We start from the raw sequence: 19029 nt of genomic DNA on the forward strand, positions 1-19029 counted from the left end.
TTATCCAAATATCTAACTTAAAGCCTTTTTTTCAGGATCTAGGACTATATAATTTAAATAAAACATGGAGAACCTGCTTAATATTTCAAAGACAGAAAGAAATAATTTAAAGGTCAAAAAGTAGTTCCCGTGATTAAAAAAAAATTTGGCAACATTGTGTTTAAAATTTATTTTCTTCTTGGTTATCACTGTAAAGCAACATTAGAATGAAGAGTGTTTATATGAGCAAGCATTTGCAGGTGATTGTGAAACCAAGTCACGCTTGCTAATATACCATGCAACAAAGCAATAAGATGCCTAGGAGTTATGAGATACCAAACTAATAGCAAAAGCCAGACTTTCAGGGGTCCAGCCTGGTGGTGCAAGCGGTTGGGTGCGTGCGCTCCGCTGCGGCAGCCTGGGGTTCGCCGGTTCGGATCCCAGGCACGCAGCAACGCACTGCTTGGCAAGCCATGCTGTGGCGGCGTTCCATATAAAGTGGAGGAAGATGGGCACGGATGTTAGCCCAGCGCCAGTCTTCCTCAGCAAAAAAAGAGGAGGATTGGCAGATGTGAGCACAGGGCTGATCTCCTCCCAAGGAAAAATAAAAAAAGCTAGACTTTCAGGAAGGCTAAACATGCCTAAATACTCCAAACAGCAACCACAATCTTCTGTTATTCGTACTTTGCTCTGCCCTACTTTGCTTATGCTCTCTCCTTCTCTCTCTCTCAAATTGGCCCTAGAGAATCAGAGTTGTGATGACAGCAGTGCGAATACAATCAAGGTCAATGCCTGAGGCAAGGCCAGCTAAAAACTTGCCAAGATAGCTAATTGTCCAAGTGTACACATTTAGCCTTTCTTTGCCAAGATTATATATTCCGTCCTCTTGGCATGGTCCTGAAGGGAGCTTGCATTTTTTGTGTTGTAAATCAAAACTGGATTTGTCGTGGCATTTTAAAATCTCAGTCACCAGAGCACATTCCAGTTTGAGTCATTGCATCCAACTCCGCAAAAACTCTGTTTTAAATTGTTTCAACTGGAAAAGTTTATTATTTGAACTCTAAAAACGAATAAATTGATTCACAAAGGCAGAGACATTTGAACGGTGGGTGAGTGATCTTTATTTGGTTTGTACATTCTGCTTCCAATCTGGGAGTTTTTCCACCAAAAAAATCCTGGCTGAAATACAGTCGGAATTTATATGTACTTTTATAATGGGCTCCAACAAAAAGTTTCAGCCTTTTTTCAAATTTTCGCTTGCGTAGCTATTAAACTGATGGCTCAAAAATTCATTTAATTTTCCATAGCTCCTGAAATAATTTCAATATGATGATTTCTTTTGGCATATCTTCCCAGGAGATTACTAGGTTAAATCTGAACTTCTTTCCAGACCACAGACGCTGTGATGGTCTATTTCCAGAATCTGGCAGCAAGGCGGGCACCATTAGGAGCCTTTGAAATCTGTAGACCTTTTAAGTAGGGAAATGGCAAGGAAGTCGACTGCAGAGGGAATAGCAGAAGCATCATGGAGTGGGCGAGAAAATGCCGAGGAAGGAAATTTCCATTTCACAAAGCCTTTTTAAAGAGATGCCCCAGAAGGGCTCACAACTCAAACTCCACAAGAGGATTCGGTAATTAAACAACCAATTCTACTCTGAATTATCCCCAAGGCAACCCTTTCAGAATCCCCACAGCGGCATTTGCCTGTATCTGGGGATTTTGCATCTCACCATCTTTCATCACTCTCAATACCCCCACGAAAACGTCGTCATAAAAAGGGAGGTAGAACTGAGTCAGCTCTAACGCACAATTCAACTCTCCTCTCCTGCAAAGACCCGGGTCCCCGGGAATGCCAAGGTTTCTACCGCCGCCAGCAGGGCAGCTCGGAGGAGGCGGGGGGCGGTACGGGAGGGGGAGGTGGGCCGCCGCAGCCTCCTATTGGCTGCCTTGGGCTCCCCGCCCCGCCCCGCGCCGACACCCTGGTTTCCGTCGCGAAGGACGCGGCGTCGGTTGGTTGTCAAGATGGCGACGGCAGTGGTGGGGTTGCTGCCGCCACCTCTGCCACTGCCAAGCAAGGTCGCCGCCACAGCTGCCGTCGCCACCACAGCCACCAGCGTCGCTGCGCGGGAACGAGAGCTGCCGAGGCCAACCCTTCCGCGCCCGTGACGCGGGGCCTAGAGACGAAGTGTTGGGAGGGGCCGAGGAGGAGGAGGAAGCCGGAGCTGCCATGAGGGAGGCGCTAGGGGCAAGCGGGGAGGCGTCTCTGAGGTGAAGGATGCTGGCCGGGAGGCCCGGAGTCCGGAGCGCGGTGGCAGGCCTGGGCGCTGAATCCTCGGACGCTCGCGACAGAGCCCCCCTCAGCCCTCGGTTGAGCGGCGGGCGTCACCGACCTGGCGCTTACCTGTATCCTTCCCAGCCGTGGCTGCCGGGGTAGCGGTGTTGGAAGCGGGGCCCATCTTTTTCCCATTAGATTCCCGTTACCACTGACGCAAGGTGATAGAAACTAGCCAGTCATCTTAGTGCGGATATTTGCTTTAGCAACTGTCGTTGCTCCCCTTAGTCCTGAAATTACACCATTTTATCCTGTTCTATGACGCTCTGCCCACCACCTGGTTATCCCACCCCCATTCAACTTTGGTGTAACATTTTTGCGAATTTTAAAATATATCAACCGTATGTTCTCTGGGGGTTGTTTTCTTCTAGAATTATGCCATTAAGTTCTTTACTTCATATTATCCACCTCCTGATTAATCATGCTACTTGGAGAGAAGAATTCCACCAATAAGTAAAATGTTTTGCTATCCTGAAGAAGTCCGTTTTAACAGTTAACCTAAAACACTCCTAATTCATTTACCAGAGCTGTTAAAGCCTAGCACAGCTGGGCAATTGTTTTGTTTTCCATCCTCTGCCCGGTCTGTTGTCAGAGAGACAGCAGAGAGAAAATGAGAAGCAAAGGACCTGGACGCTTCACGCTGGGTTGTCTCTGACCTTTCCCTAAGAATTGGTCGAGTCTACCTTTGATGTTGCTGTTGGTTGCACTGCAGAAAGTTGAAAGAGTGAAAGAGTTTTGTTTTCAAAATATGTAAACCATGTTTATTCCTTCAGAGAATGCTACAACAATTAGGATTTAACCTTTGTACTCTCAAAGCCCTTGGTTGGCAGTGATGGTGCTGTATGATCATCTTATTCTTGTCAGAGAATGAAGTGTCCTCTCTTTCCACGTTAACCCCCATTTTCTTATTCCCATTTTCTCCCACTTATGGGATGTTGCAATTTTAACAGCATTCAACAAACAATTTTAATTTAGTGCCTACTCTTTGACAGTGCTAGGGGTACAACTCTAGTGAGGAAGACAGGTATGTACAGAGCTTCATTAATGGTCAAGGTCCCTCCTCTGATGATCATGCTTTCCTCAAGCTTCCATCCCTTCTGTCTTTTCTTTCTTTGGCCAAGTTCTCAAAATAGTAGCAGCTTCTAGTTCTTCTCATCTATTCATTATTAACCCCATTCACTTTGGCTTTTGCCATTGCTGCTCCCCAAAACTGTCCTCTCAGAGATGTATTCTGAAATAAACAGTATTGTTTTCTGTATGGATTTAATTCTGTCCCCTTGACATTGTATTTTCTTGGACACTCAACTCCTGTAACACTGACCCTGATTTATATGTCAATCAGAAAATAGGGAAGCATCGAAAGTGGCTCATTGACAAAGTGTATCTTTCCATCATTTTCATTAATGAAATGGTCGTAGACTTAATTTTTTTAAACTTATGTGGTATGAACATTGATACAAACATCAAAGAAAATATTTGTAAATAGAATTCGGCAGTACTTCAAATGAACAAAACCAAATAGACTTAATTCCAGAATTGGAATGATGGTTTCTTGTAAAGAAATATATTACTAAAAATAAATAGTAAATATATGGTTAAAATTAAGAAAGTTGCAAATGATCATTTCAGTAGATGCCCAAGAGGCTTTGATAAAATCCAACAACTTTTGTTTGTGTGTATATATCAATATATATAATATATAAATATCTACATATATTTTTTGCTAGTTTGCATATATATTTGCTGGCATATATAAAAATATATATAGTGAATATATATATTGGGATAAAGGAATTTTTGAACATAATAAAGACTATGACACTAAATCAGGAATATCATTACGTTTCTAGTTGGCGAAACACTTAAGCACCTCTTGCAAGTATTTTGGATGTTCATAGTGTCCGTAATGTTTCTCATTGGATACCTGGTACAAAGTAGGTGCTCAAATTTAATGAATGAATGACTAAATGAAAGAACTGTAGTCTTAAAATAAGCAAATGGCTTGGTAAAATTTCTACATTTGACTTCCAAATATGAATTCAATACTCAGAAGCCATCCAGCTTTCTGGTGAAGATATTTTCTTACTTGAGTCAGAATGTCCTGACTCTAAAGGATATCAAAGGACAAAACCTTATAAAGTTCATCTAATTAAAATTAGCTAGAGTTCTATCATTTCAATCTCTTAGAAGAATTCAAATAGAAATAAAATAAAGTTTGTTTAAAAAAAAAGTGAAAGGTCTCTCATGTACCCTTCACGCTGTGCCTCTTTTTTTCTCATAAATATGTCCAGTCTTTTCCCCTCTCATTTTATCCTAGCACTCAATCCCTACCCAGTTTATACCCTATTCTTGATTATCTACAAATATTTTCTCACTAACATCCTTGGTTCTTTGCACTCATCTCCTTCTGCCTCAACCACCAGTAACTACTGGAGTCCTATTTCTCTACTCTTCACTCGAATAACCAAAATGCTGTCAGAGAAAAATCACAAAACAATAGACTGCCACCACTACAGATTGATGGTGTCCAGCCAACTTCACCTAAACAAGAACAAGGTTCTCTCTTGTTCCTCTTAATGCCTATGGCAGATCTTTATCACCTCCCCTCTCAGTAGACAATCTTACCACTTCATAAGACAATGGATGCCATGAACTCCCTCAAGTCCCTCCCAACAAACAACAGAAACCCGCATACTCCCATCACTACCCCCAATCCCCTGCCCTGTCTTTTTTTCCAGGCTCACTGTTAGGATATCACCTTTACTGTAGAAGGTAAATCCATTCACTTGTGCCATTATTTCCATTACCTCTCTTCTCTGCAGTAACCCTGGATTATAAAGTATTCCGCCTCTCTCTTATAATTTACTTTCACCTTCTCTAATGCCCTTCTTTCCCTACAGCCTTTAGTCTTGGCTATCCTTAAAATTAACTAACCATCAAACCCTTTGAGCATAAGAACCCTTTTAACTATATTCTGATATCTCCTGTCTCCTTATTTTGACTTCTAAAAAGAGTAGTCTAAATCACTGTCTCTGCCATGAGTCACACTTTATACTACGTTCCAAAATAAACTTGAGCTGATAAAAAGGGTAAATATAAAATAAAATTGTAAAAGAAAACTGACAGAAAATAGAATTTCACATTTTTCATGTGTTTAGAGGTATAGTAACTTTACTGTTTGAGAAGAAAGAAGACATTTCAAATGAAAAATATTTTAAAGATAACTCATTTAATTTAAAACTTTAAAGGGAAATTGTCTAAATAAATAAAATAACTATCGGGAAAATACTTGCAGTAACTGTGATAGAGGATTAATATCTACACTATTCTATCTCCATTAATTTTACTGAAATTGATTTTTTTTAAAATCAAGTTCTCAATAGATAAATGGCCAGTGACTCTGTACTAACAGTTCACCAAAGAGGAAAATAAAAATTAGTAATCAAAAGTGGAAAGTGTTCTACTTTGCTAATATGTACCTTAAAAAACATGATTTTCTACCTGGTCTTTTGTTAAAAAAAAGAACTACCCTATGCTCATGAGGTTTTGAAACATATACATATGTTTCTAATTACTTGTAAATTTATATAACCATTTTATAAACCAATTTGTCTATAAGGCACAAAAAACTATAAAAATGCGTATACCTTTTGTCCTAGTATATCTAGCTAGAATTTTCTCCTAAAATTTCTCTGAATGATTTCTTTTTATAAAATGATAGCTTTTATTAAGCCCTTACTATATTCTAAGCACGATGCCAGGCATTGGAGTTATAGAAATGTAGAGGAGGCACATATGATGTACTCATGAAGGTGTCAAGTCATCCCACAGGGGCTAGAAAAAGCTTCATAGGGGAGGAACTGCTTTGAGGTATGCTCGAAAGATGAGGAGAGTTAGCCAAGCTTGTGCGGGGAGATAATGGCATGACACATCATGGCTTGTTTTGTTAATAAGTATCTTAGTGTGGCTGGGCATAGGATTCATGCAGGGAAATGTTGAAAAATGAAGTTGAAAAAACAGACTGGGTTATAGAATGCTTTATATTCCAAGAAATTTGGAATTTATCATGAAGGTGATAGAGAGCTTTTGGAGAACAACAAAGAATGAGAAACCAAATCAGATTTGCGTTCAGCTGGCTTTGTGTAGGTTCAAAAGGAGGCTGGAAGGTTAGGAATAAGGAGATGAGTTGGAGGACTACTGAAGTAGTCCAGGCAAGGCATTTAGAGCGCCTGAGCCAGGGCTGTGGAAGAGGGTACAGAGAAGAAGAAAAAGAATCAGGACAGCTCTAATAAATTTGGAAAGAATATAGGTTGTATGATTCATGGTTATTTGTGATGGTAACATATTTAAAACAACCTAAATGAGCTGCAATTAGAGAAAGACTAAATTGGAAGAGGGGGAGATGAGAATGAGGTGGGGTAGATTAGGCTATGCTTTTAAATTATAATCATTACGTATTACTCACCCAATCCTACAACCCATAGTATTCTTGGGTGTTTGTTTTTTTTCAATTGTTAAATGTATGAACATTACCTTCCTTTGAACAGTGATTCTTAGGGAAATATCTTACCTGTATAATACAGCTTGTATGAAAAAAATTTAACCAGCCATCTAATATTTTTTAAACTTGAGTACCATACTTTGAAAGATGCAGAGACAGCAGCATTCTTTATAACTCAGCAGGCAAAAATTATATTTATATATAGAGAGAGAGAAAGAGAGAGTCATTTGGTTAAATTTGAGAATATATAGTTGTCAGAACATTACAAACATTACATTTGTGATTTTCTTTATGTTCTTGTGATGACATCTCAGGCATGTTAAACAGAGAACAGAATTGTCTCCACCTGTGTCATAGTCCTGCACACTCTCACCTGAGCCAAAGCAACTTCTCCCTGTCCTCCCCCACAGTGTTGCTCTTGTGTGCCCTGAAAGGAAGTTGCACTTGCCTCCACTGTCGTGTTGTGACTTTTAGTCGCTAGCCATCTTGTAGAAATCAGACTCCTCCTAATAAAGTACTCTGTTAAAGAAGCACGAGATAAATCTTGAGCTGTTTCTATGCTAACAAAGAACTAGATTTCCTTCCTTTTTTGTTTCATTTTTATAAATCCTTCAAAAGAAACTTTAAGTAAAATATCATATGTGTGAGGATGTGTGGGTATGATTATCTTGAGATAGTGCAAAATTTTATAATAAAGGTAAAATGAATTATGGCCAATGGTATAAAGATTGTTAAATAGCAACATAATTGAAAACAAATGAGCTCCCATTAGCAAAGTTTCAAATGACCAAAAAATACAAATAAACATGATTGTTTTGAAATATATAGTAAAGTTTTTTTCATAATGTTGATGCTGAAGCACCATAGGATCCTAAAATTAACACATTTTGAATTAACAAATTATGTACAGCATAATTTATTACTGAATGTATTTCTTGTATTCTGTTTTACCATTAATAATTTATGTCATATAAAAAACCTTGATTATGTTGACCTCTTAAAAAGAATTTTGAATCTCTATTTTTGGGGGAAAAAAATTTAAACAGGCTCTTTATTCTAAAAAGTAGGCATACCCTGCAATATATAACTTCAGTACAATCTCACATGTATCTACATATAATGAAGTAGTACTGAATAATGGTGAAATAATTGATTTTTTTAATTCAAAATCATTAAAAACAGAAAATACTGTGATAAATTTGGTAATGGTGTTCAACGACAGTTGAAACACAACTAAATAAATTGGGACATCAATTAACCACATCAATACAACTTATTTAAAGAAAGTTTAATTTTATATAATAAATTTCAAATGAATGGATGATTAGGATAACTAAAATATTTTCTTCTCTGGCAAACTTCTGAATAAACATTGCTATGCATGGTTTTCCTACTGGTTTTTTTTTGTAATTTATAAGTAAATCACTAAGTAAATAAACTATATTCCCAAACTCTCCTGTTATATTGCTATTTCATTTTTTAATATTTGAATATGATTTCATGCAATAGATTAAAGGATTTACTGAAACATTTAATTCATCTACTTTTTTTTAATTTTTAATTTTTTTTTTTATTTTTTTGTGAGCAAGATTGGCCCTGAGCTAACATCTGTGCCAGTCTTCCTCTATTTTGTATGTGGAACACTGCCACAGCATGGCTTGATGAGCGGTGTGTAGGTCCACGCCTGGGATCCAAACCCGTGAACCCCAGGACGTCGAAGTGGACTGCATGAACTTACCCACTATGCCATGGGGCCAGCCCCAATTCGTCTACTTTCTATTAGAGAAATATAACCTTCTTACATTTTCCTCTATATGTGCCTAAGAGAGTACCTTGTTAATAATTACTCGAATATCTGTGTAATGAATGAAAAGATATGCAGTCTCCTTGTCAGTTTATGAAATCTGAAAGTAATTTATTTTTTTTCCAGGGAAAGTGAGATATATCTTCAGTTCTAATACCAAGTCAGTATTTTTTTACATAAAACATCTGACAGTCATATACTAATACTAATGTGTACACATACTAATTGTTCCACAAAAAATCATTACATTATTAGTATGAGGCTATAATTATATTTATCAGATAGCACTGACACTCATCCACTAAAGATGTAAACCATTGTCCTTAACTTTATGCTATCATTAGAGATATGAAAATCCATCTAGAGAAAAATTTAGAAGAAGAACGCCAAATATTACTGCAGCAACAAAAAATATGTCGAAATCGAGCACGTAGATATTTTGTGGAGTCAAATCGAAGAAGAAAGTAAGTAATTGTATTTTATCCAGAAGTGTATAAATTCAAAGTCATTATAAATTAATAGTTTCTCTACTTTGTAGCATTTTATGAACCTAAGTCATGACAGTGCTTTATCTATAAAACACTGATCAAGATTTGTATGGCTTTGTAAATTTTATTATTGTTTTTCTGCCTAAAGCACAAAGATAGTGGTGTATTATCTAGTTTACTGTGACCATAGCAGTCTTTTCTTGTCATAGAACTTTTTATTATAGTGTCATATACACTTCTTAAAATGAATATTAAACATATTATTGTCTTGGTTTTTATATCATTTCATCATAAATTAAAAGATTACCAATTAGCATTTAGTCTCTAATGAATATAATTTGATTTTAATTTATTATTCACTTCTATATAATTTTTCTATATATGCTACCCTCATTTATCCAATCAGAAAAATGGGGGAAATATGAATAATGGTGGAAACATGATAGAAAGAATTTTATAAATGACTACCATAGAAAAAGAGCTTTCTAGTATAAACTGGAAACTAAATAAGGTAAAAATGCATACCATCTAATCACTGATTAAAATTTTTCAAAATTTGTTTGAATTATTAGATTTTTTTTTAGACAAAGTAGTTATGCCATTTTTTAATGTTGTTTTTACCACCTTGTCCATATTTCTACAATACATGAATAGCAGAAAATCCCCAGAGTTTATTAACTACATCATTGGGCATATGTTGCAAATCCCATTTGGGGAATACAAAATTGTTTACCTGTAATTTTTTTCTGGCATTATATTTCTCTTTAGATTAACTCTTTTATTGTCTGGTGTAGTTGAAATTATTTAATGAAGCTTGTTTGTGTTTTTGTTTTGTACTTGTGTATTTCTGTTTTTCTCCTACATTTCAGTTCCTGAAGCCTATAAAAGGCACATGACAGGTGTTCAATAAAGATCAATCATCTTATGTAAAAAGGGTCATGGGCTTTAGAGTCAGAGATCTAGGTTTAAATCCTAGCTCCATGAGTTAGAGCAAGTTATTTTCTTTGAGCCTCAGTTTCTCATTTATGATTGGAATTAATAGCATCTACTTCAAGGGATTGTTATGTAGAGCAAAAAAAGTATTTTTTCCTACTAGTAGAGACAGTCTCCTTTCACTATTTGTCGGTTATACTTTGACATATTTTGTGCTATGACCCCAGTAGTACTCAAAAGATGTTCATAGCACCAAGTGCTCTTTATTTACATTAATTGCCTAAAATCACACACATTTTCATTTTCTTATTTACTACTTCCTTGTTTTTCTATTTGCCAATATTTTTCTTGTATGTTTTTATCACATTCTCAAGTTTTTTATTCTCTCACTCAGTGTCTATACAATGGAGTCTCTTTTGTTTCCCTCCAAGCCCTCTTCCGTTCATCAATAGGTACTGCTCCAAGAGATACTGGTTACCTTTAGGCCTAATGCACAACTGGCATCCCGAAACTTCCCTTTATTGCTCTTAGGAGTTGGAGCCACAGTTTCTTGCCTATGATAGCATCCCTGTTTTTGTTTTGTTTTATACCATTAGTTTGCTGGAGCACATCCTCAAGTAACTTTCTAATATGCTGCTTTGTAGACCAAGTAATTTTAAGATACATACACACATAAAGAAAATTAATTTATTTCCTACATATTTTTAATCTTCAATTTTAGAACTATCTTTTGGTAAATAAGTAAATATTAACTCAACAAGCATAGCTGATTGAGTACCAATGATTAGATATTATATCAGAAGAAAAAATTATTCTGTTTAATCTATTCTACCATTAAACTTTAGAAATGGCAATAATCTGATTTAATGTGACTTCATGAAGAGAATAAATTGAAATAAATTTTAAGAAGAACCCAAAAGGAGCCTTCAGATAGTTTTAAAACAACGTAATGTAAGCATATAGACTTAACAGTTCAGATCATCAGACAAAATTCCTATGTAATTAACTAACAGAATAAGAAAGAAAAGGACAGCATAGGGAAAATTGCCCAAATAAAGAGAAAAGGAAACACTACCAAATAATAGATGAGGGACAAGCACTTTGGAAGAGTCACTAAAATTTATAATAAAAAAGATTCCTTAAACATCCTAAAGGCAAAAAAAAAATTACCTAGAGAATCATGGAATGAATTACTTGGTGAACATGAAGTTTGGGGTAGCTGCATTATCTATTTGTGAGAATGATGGAGTTTGGATTTCACCATGAAGCAAGAAAAATGTACCCTTAGAATAGATAAGCAGGAATTGGACTTGAAGCAGTAAGTCATATTTATCAAACCTCCATATACGGATGTATGGTATAAGCTAAAAAATATAAATAGGTTCAAATAAGTTTAGGTATCCATAGGTTTAAATATCCATGGGTATATTATTTATAGTATATTCATAATATATTAAAGGAAACAAAGGAATTTAGGATATTTGGAAGTTATGTTTGTTGTAGAGGACAGCCATTTATTGATGCTCAGCTGACATTTACTGGGTTTCCTATACTGGTGGATAAAAAATAAAATGAATACCTGGAAAAGTAAAGTCTTATTAGATAAGCAGGAGTTAGCCAGAGGACATGAGGGGTGAGGGAGAGAGAACAATATGTGAGAAAGCTTAATGTTATGAAATATAAGACAAGAGTTTTATGTGATTTGGGCACAGGAAAATGTGGAAGGGTATCAGGAGTATCAGGAGATGAAGCTATAGAGTTGGTGAGAGACATTTCATAAAATAACTTTTGTGCCGATCTAAAGAAATTAAACCCTATCCTTAGGACTCTGAGATGCTGTTGAAAGAGTAAATTCAGGTAAGTGTCATGATCAGATTTATATTTTAGCTCATTATAGCAAAGAGGGTAGAGGATGAATTGAAAGCATAGGCTGGAGGCAAAGACAACAGGTAGAAAGCTGTTATACTGACCTAAGCAAGAGAATGTGTCCGGAGGTAAAGTTGGGATTGAGTAGGTAGGGTCAATAGAAGTCAAAGGTCAATTAAGAGTGGTACATAAAGAGCACTGTCAGAAATGAAATATATATAGATTATGAAAACTTTAACATTTTTAATATCTTCCTAAATTACAATGCACATTACTGTAATCTTTTATACGATGGTTATAAATATAGTTTGATCTTTTCTTCATGCCCTAGAATCATTATTATGAGTATCAAATAATCTATTCTGTTATATTACTGTATTACCCTTGATCTACTACACTTTATTTGGTTTACAATAGTAGCCTTTAACAGGTAAGCTTTGTGAATTCTTCTGTTAAAGATTTTCTCCCTCCCTGTTAGCTGTAATTTCTATTTTTTAAATTAAACTCTTTATTTTCAGATAATTATAGATTCACATGCAGTTGTAAAAAATAATACAGAGATCCCAAGATACCCTTTACTCTGTTTCCCCCAGTGGTAACATCTTGCAAAACTATAGTTCAATCTCACAAGCAGGATAATGACATTTATACAGTCAAGACACAGAACATTTCCATCACTATGAAGATTCCTCACATCGCTCTTTTATAGCCACACCCACTTCCCTCCTACACCTACTTCCTGGAAATCACTAATCTGTTCTCATTTCTACAATTTTTTTTTATTTCTTGAGTGTTATAAAAATGGGATTATTCTGTATGTAACCTTTTGGGGTTGGCTTTTTTCACTCAACACATTTCTCTGAGATGCATCCCAGTTGTCATATGCATCAGTAGTTCATTCCTTTTTATTGCTGAGTATTATTCCATGATATGAATGCACCAGAGTTTGTTAACCATTCACTCATTGAAGGACATCTGAGTAATTTCCAGTTTGGGGTTACTATGAATAAAGCTGCTATAAATATTTATGTATAGGCTTTTGTGTGAACATAAGTCTTTATTCCTCTGAGATAAATGACCAGGAGTACAATTGCTGGGTCATATGGTGATTGCATGTTTAGTGTTTTAAGAAACTGCCAAATTGCTTTTCAGAGTGACTGTATGCAGCAGCAGTGTAAGAGTAATCCAGTTTTCCACATCCTCACTAGCACTGGTGTTGTCACTATTTTTTTGTGTGTGTGTGAGGAAGATCAGCCCTGAGCTAACATCCATGCTAATCCTCCTCTTTTTGCTGAGGAAGACGGGCTCTGAGCTAACATCTTGCCAATCCTCCTTTTTTTCCCCAAAGCCCCAGTAGATAGTTGTATGTCATAGTTGCACATCCTTCTAGTTGCTACATGTGGGACACGGCCTCAGCATGGCCGGAGAAGCGGTGCGTCGGTGTGCGCCCGGGATCCAAACCCGGGCAGCCAGTAGTGGAGCGCGCACACTAAACCGCTAAGCCACGGGGCCGACCCTGTCACTATTTTTTATTTTAGCCATTTTTATACATGTGTAGTAATATCTCATTGTGGTTTTCATTTTCATTTCCTAATGGCTAATGATACAGAATATCTTTTTCAAGTGTTTATTTGCCATCTGCCTATCCTCTTTAATGGAATTTCTCTTCATGTCTTTTATCTATTTTCTAATTAGATTATTTGCTTTTTTTACTGTTGAGTGTTGAGAGCTCTCTGCATATTCTAGGTGCTAGTCCTTTGTCAGATATGTAGTTTACAAATATCTTCTCCTACACTGGAGCTTATCTTTTCACGTTTTTTAATTGAGTCTTTCCCAGCGCAAAAGTTTTTAATTTTTATGAAGTCCAGTTTATCAGTTTTGCTTTTTATGGATTGTGCTTTTGGTGTCAAGTTTAAGAACTCTGCTCAACCCTAGATCCTGAAGATTTTCTCCTAAAAGCTTATAGTTTTATAAACTATAAACATTTATAGTTTTACAGTTAAGTCCATGATCTATTTTAAGTTAATTTTTGTATAAGCTGTGAGACTTAGGTGAAGATTCTTTTTTTTTTTTTTCTGCCTATGGTTGTCCCATTAGTCCAACATCATTTGTTGGAAAAAGTATCTTTGCTCCATGAATTGTTTTTGCACCCTTGTCAAAAATCAGTTGAGCATATTTATGTGGGTCTATTTCTGGGTTCTCTATTCTATTAATCCGTGTCTCTCCCTCCACCAATACTACACAATTTTGATTACTGTAGCTATACAATAAGTCTTCAAATCACACAGGCTGATTCCTCTCACTTTATTCTTCTTTTTCAAAATTTTTAGGTATTCTAATTCCTTTGCATTTACATATAAAATTTAGAATAATCTTGTCTATCTCAGCAAGATACTACCTCATTACTGACAGATGAAGGTGGAAGTCTAGGTTTACCACCAGCCTCTGTTGACACCAAGATGGGGAAGGGCTCCTTATTACTGCTGGGCAGTCGTGAGAGTTCCAGCTCCTCACATGGTCTCCAGTGACACCAAGATGAGAGTGGTCTTGTTACTGCTGGATGGTGGTGAAAGTCTTATCTCTCCATGGCCTCCTCAGACACCATCCAACCAGGGAGAGGTAGGAGCACCTCGTTGCTACTGAGCGGGTGGAAATCCAGACTCCCCACATAGTCTCTACTAATACTGGGGGGGTGTGGGGGGGGTGGGCCACATTACCATCAGGTGGGGATGAAAGCCCAGCATTCTACTCAGCTTCTCTGATGCCATCCCGGCAGGAGGGTTGGGGGCGCCTTCTTACTGCCTGGCGAGGATGGAAATGAAATCTAGGCTCCCCACTCAGCCTTTGCTGGCAGGACCACAGTTTTTTTCTGTGGCGTTTGGACGTCGTAGTAGGATTATTGTCTAAAATTTTCTCTCTTGGTAGGTTAGCCTTTTCCTCATCATGGGGCTAGAGAAAGCAAGCTTTAGTTGGGACTTTTTTTTTTTGTTCAAGCCTGTTGGCATTGTCTGTTTCTCCCACTCCAAGTCTGGAATATATGAAGCCAAAAGAAAACCCAGGGAACTTACCACATGTCTTTCCTGTGGTCCTAAGGTCCCTAGCCAGTCTGCCTCCTTCTCTCCACCTTTCAGACTCTTCTTGTTTATTTTTAAATATATATAATGTCCAAGATTTTTATTTGTACTTAGTGGGAGAAACAGCAAAAAGTATGTTTACCTCTCTCTTCCCAGAAGCAAAATTTGTTTCTTTTTGATGTTAGTGTTTCTCCTTCCAAAAGACCCTTCACTCTTCTTCTTTTATATTTCTTATATATAATGACCTAAGTAAATAGAGGATTTTGTTGGAATTCAACCTAAAATGAGAATATATGTGAATAAGTACCTAAGAGACTCTTAGGATTAAAATTTATGAGCTTTAGTTAATTGATATTGACATGTTTATTTTGGCTGACACCTCAGCCCTTAGAGATGTGAGGTACTATTATATTTTCTCTTTGTAGTAGGTACATTACTAATTCTATGTGATAAATAAGAATATGGACCTTTGTTGTTTGGGTGTTTTCCTCTCCAATAGTGTGTTAAGGATCATTTTTGACTTTTCGTTTGTTTTCTTTTCCAGTCCAATGACAGTGACAGACAATAAGTTAGAAATATGATTTTCAATAGAGAATTTGGGGATTTCAAATAATTTCGAGTCTTGGCTAGAATAGGATTGACAATCTGGGACACATATGTTTCTTACCAAGCAATATAAAACTAATTTCTTATAGGCTGTTGACATTACTGTTTGTTACAAATGTTATGCTTTATTTTTAAAAACTATTTTTTCTCCAATTGGATTTTTTCATTTGAAAGAGTGATATTTTATCCTATTTTTAAATTTCTTTCATTTCTAATTATCTCAAAATATAGTTGTTTTAAACTTAAATAGGGTCATGTCTCTAGAAAGTTGTAACTACCTAAATCTGAAATATGGTTCCATTCAGAAAAAAGAAATGCATCACAAAAGGCCGGCTCTCCGTTACCGCCTGTGTCTCCTGTGACCTCAGATAATCTTAATACTATTGCTTGGGTTTTATTGTTAAAGAAAATTGTTGCTGTGCTTGTTATTTGTTCACTTCTTAAGAGTATTTCCAACAGAGGAAAATGATACTCCATAGTTGTGGATTCCTGGGAAACCAGAACAGTTTGGCATATGGCCATCATTTGATGAGGTGGCTCACTTTGAGCCAAAATGGTCTACATGTTTCATGAGGAAGAATTGCACATGTTAAACAGACCTTTCAAAAGTTGCTAAGGCACATTCTTCACAGTACCCAAGATATGGAAACAATCTAAGTGTCTGTTGACAGATGACTAGATAAAGAAAATATGATCTATGTATATATACATACCATGGAATATTATTCAGCCTTAAAAAAGAAGGAAATCTTGCCATTTGTGACAACATGGTTGAACCTGGAGGCAATTATGTTAAGTGAAATAAGCCAGACGCAGAAAGACAAATATCGCATAATGTCACTTATTTGTGGAATCTAAAAAAGAAGTGGAACTCATAGTAACAGAGTAGAATGGTGGTTTCCAGAGGCTGGGAGTGGGAGTAAGAGAAGGAGAGAAATTGATCAAAGAGTACAAACTTTCGGTTATAAGATGAATAAGTTCTAGAAACCTAATGTACAGCATGGTGACCATAGTTAATAATAATGTATTATATTCTGAAACTTTACTAAGAGAGTAGAGCCCAAGAGTTCTTACCACACACACAAAAAAAATGTTAACTATGGGAGGTGATGGATGTGTTAATTAGTTTGATTGTGGTAATCATATCACAATGTATACATATATAAAAATATGTTTTACACCTTAAATATAAACAATTTTTATTTATAATAAATGTTTTTTTAAGTTGCTAAGGCAGAGCATGTTTCTTCTGTGAAAGAGGCTAATTCCAGGGTTAATGGGAAGCAGCAACATAGTCTTCCAACTCTAAATTCTACAATGACAGAGGAGCTATCTTTCTCATTTTTATCACCAGATCCTTCTATTCACACAGCACTTACCATGGTGCCTGGCACATAACAGCCTAAAAGGAAATCAATAACTAGTCATTAAGTGAATAAGGAAAGAACTATATTAATTATCACTACAATTGTTTATTTAAACTTTTTATTATTGGGCCTATCATTGAGTTTAGGACTGGAAACTTCTGCTTTTTGGTCACATTCTATCTCTAGATTAATTTGACTTAGTGTAGCACAGGCTTTATTCCCTATGGTCCTGGAAAGGAGTGTGTGAAATTATTATTACTATCTATATGTATTTTAGCCCAGAGAACAGAACCACTGTGGAAAATATCACCTCTTACCTTTGCAAAGCCGTCATTCCTCATTGCCAAACTCTGCTGAACTGATGGGATTGCCTCAGTTTCTCAAACATGCTAATTTTTTTTTTTCTTTTTTCCCAACTCAGGACCTTTGGATGCTGTTTCTTCTGCCTAGTGTACTTTCCCCCCATTCTTTTTGTGACTGGCCCCCTTATTCTGAAAATTTTAGCTTAAATGTCATGTCTCCAGAGAAATATTCCCTGTTTACCTCTTTTAAAGTGAGTTCCCTTGGTTCCGTATCTCGGACTAGAGTTTCTTTCCTTCATAGCACTTATGACAATTAGTAATTCTTTGTTTGCTTGGTTTTGTTAGCTTACCTCACTAGATTATAAATAACTACATAGACCATATCTGTTTTACTTACTGTTATATCACCAGCAGATAAATTATTAAGTCAAAATAATAGATGACTGCTTTTTAAAGTGCTGTGATCTATTTAAAGTTCACATATGGTCAAGCATTCATTCAACAATGTTTCTTAAGCATCTACCAGGTACAAGGCTTTGTGTTAGGCCCAGAAATTCCAGAAGTTAAATTTTTAGCCCCTGCACTCAATGAACTTAGAGTCTGATGGAAAAGACAATCAATTAAAATGCAATTAATGCCTTCATTCAACAGTTCTACAGAGTGGCTACTATGTTCCACGCACTGTGCTATGTGCTGTGGCAGACACTGTCCTTCTTATGATACTTAGTGTCTAATAAGCAATACTGAAAAGTAAATAGATCATTACAATTTACTGAGATAAATACTATGATAAAGTTAAACTTAGGGTTGATGGGAAGACAATCTTTTGTTATGTGTGAATATTGGGGATAGAAGTGCTTTGAAGAGAAGAGAAAAATTACAAAGTATGGTAGTTCAAAACCAGGCAAAATCAGACTGCCTAGTTTAAACTCCCAGTTCTTCCACTTAGTGATTATGTGACCTTGAAAAAATTACTTTATCTTTCTAAGACTCACTTTTTTCATCTGTAAACTATTCAACTCAGAGAACTGTTGTGAGATAAAACAAGGAAATACATATACAATACTTATCATATACAATGCTAGGACATAGTGAGCACTTGTAATAAATGATTATTATCATTGTACCATTTTCACAGGTCACCTTATGTGTAGTGATGAACTTTCCTTTGCTGGCCACTTTCCCCCAAACTTTCTGTCTAAATCAGTCCCTAGAATCCCGGTCGTATCCCCTGTACAAAATACAAAAGTCAATTATATAAACACTTACCCACATGTATAGTGCCTTTGGGAAGAAAACAAACATGGAAAATGTTTACACCCTCCAAAAAAATTTAAGATTTAAAGCAGTTGAAGACGTGTGATTGTATTAGAAACTGTTCCTAGAACCTCAAATTGAGATAAATAGGTACGCAAGTAACTTTTCTGGTGTGTAACAAATTCTCTGCTTACAGCTTCTGTTTTTCTCTATGACAAAGAATGTGAGAGAGAGGTAGAAGGTGATACTATGGAAAGTGTGAAGAGACTAGTAGATATTTTACAGATACAACGGATGAGATATTTGGAGCCACTTTTGCTCTTCATTGTTGCTTCTAACCATTGCCCTCTCTTTTCTTTAAAATCCCTGAGCTCTTTTGAGGCACATCCCATCAAACTATACTGCACACCATTATCTCTCATTGCAGTCATCTATAGATTCTCTATGTCGTTCCTTAAAAGTTTTAGCACCTGGTTCTTTTTGTCTCCCTGCCACTATTCCAGTGACCATTCTTTGTAAT

General features: G+C 36.3%; 1 protein-coding gene across 2 annotated transcripts in view; it reads left to right on the forward strand.

The window, feature by feature from the left end:
• The first annotated feature begins 2014 nt into the window (after positions 1 to 2014).
• CEP126 (centrosomal protein 126) overlaps positions 2015 to 19029 on the forward strand; it is a 76745-nt gene continuing 59730 nt past the window's right edge. For both annotated transcript variants that reach the window (XM_087433632.1, XM_087433631.1), the window contains exons 1-2: positions 2015 to 2382; positions 8961 to 9080. In XM_087433632.1, coding sequence (XP_087289758.1) covers positions 2255 to 2382; positions 8961 to 9080 — 248 coding nt within the window. In that variant the 5' untranslated portion in view covers positions 2015 to 2254. The remainder of the gene's footprint in view (positions 2383 to 8960; positions 9081 to 19029) is intronic.

Source organism: Ceratotherium simum, chromosome 7 (assembly GCF_057802395.1).
Source record: "Ceratotherium simum simum isolate JZ-2026a chromosome 7, ASM5780239v1, whole genome shotgun sequence".
In the NCBI taxonomy this organism is placed as follows: Eukaryota; Metazoa; Chordata; class Mammalia; order Perissodactyla; family Rhinocerotidae; genus Ceratotherium; species Ceratotherium simum.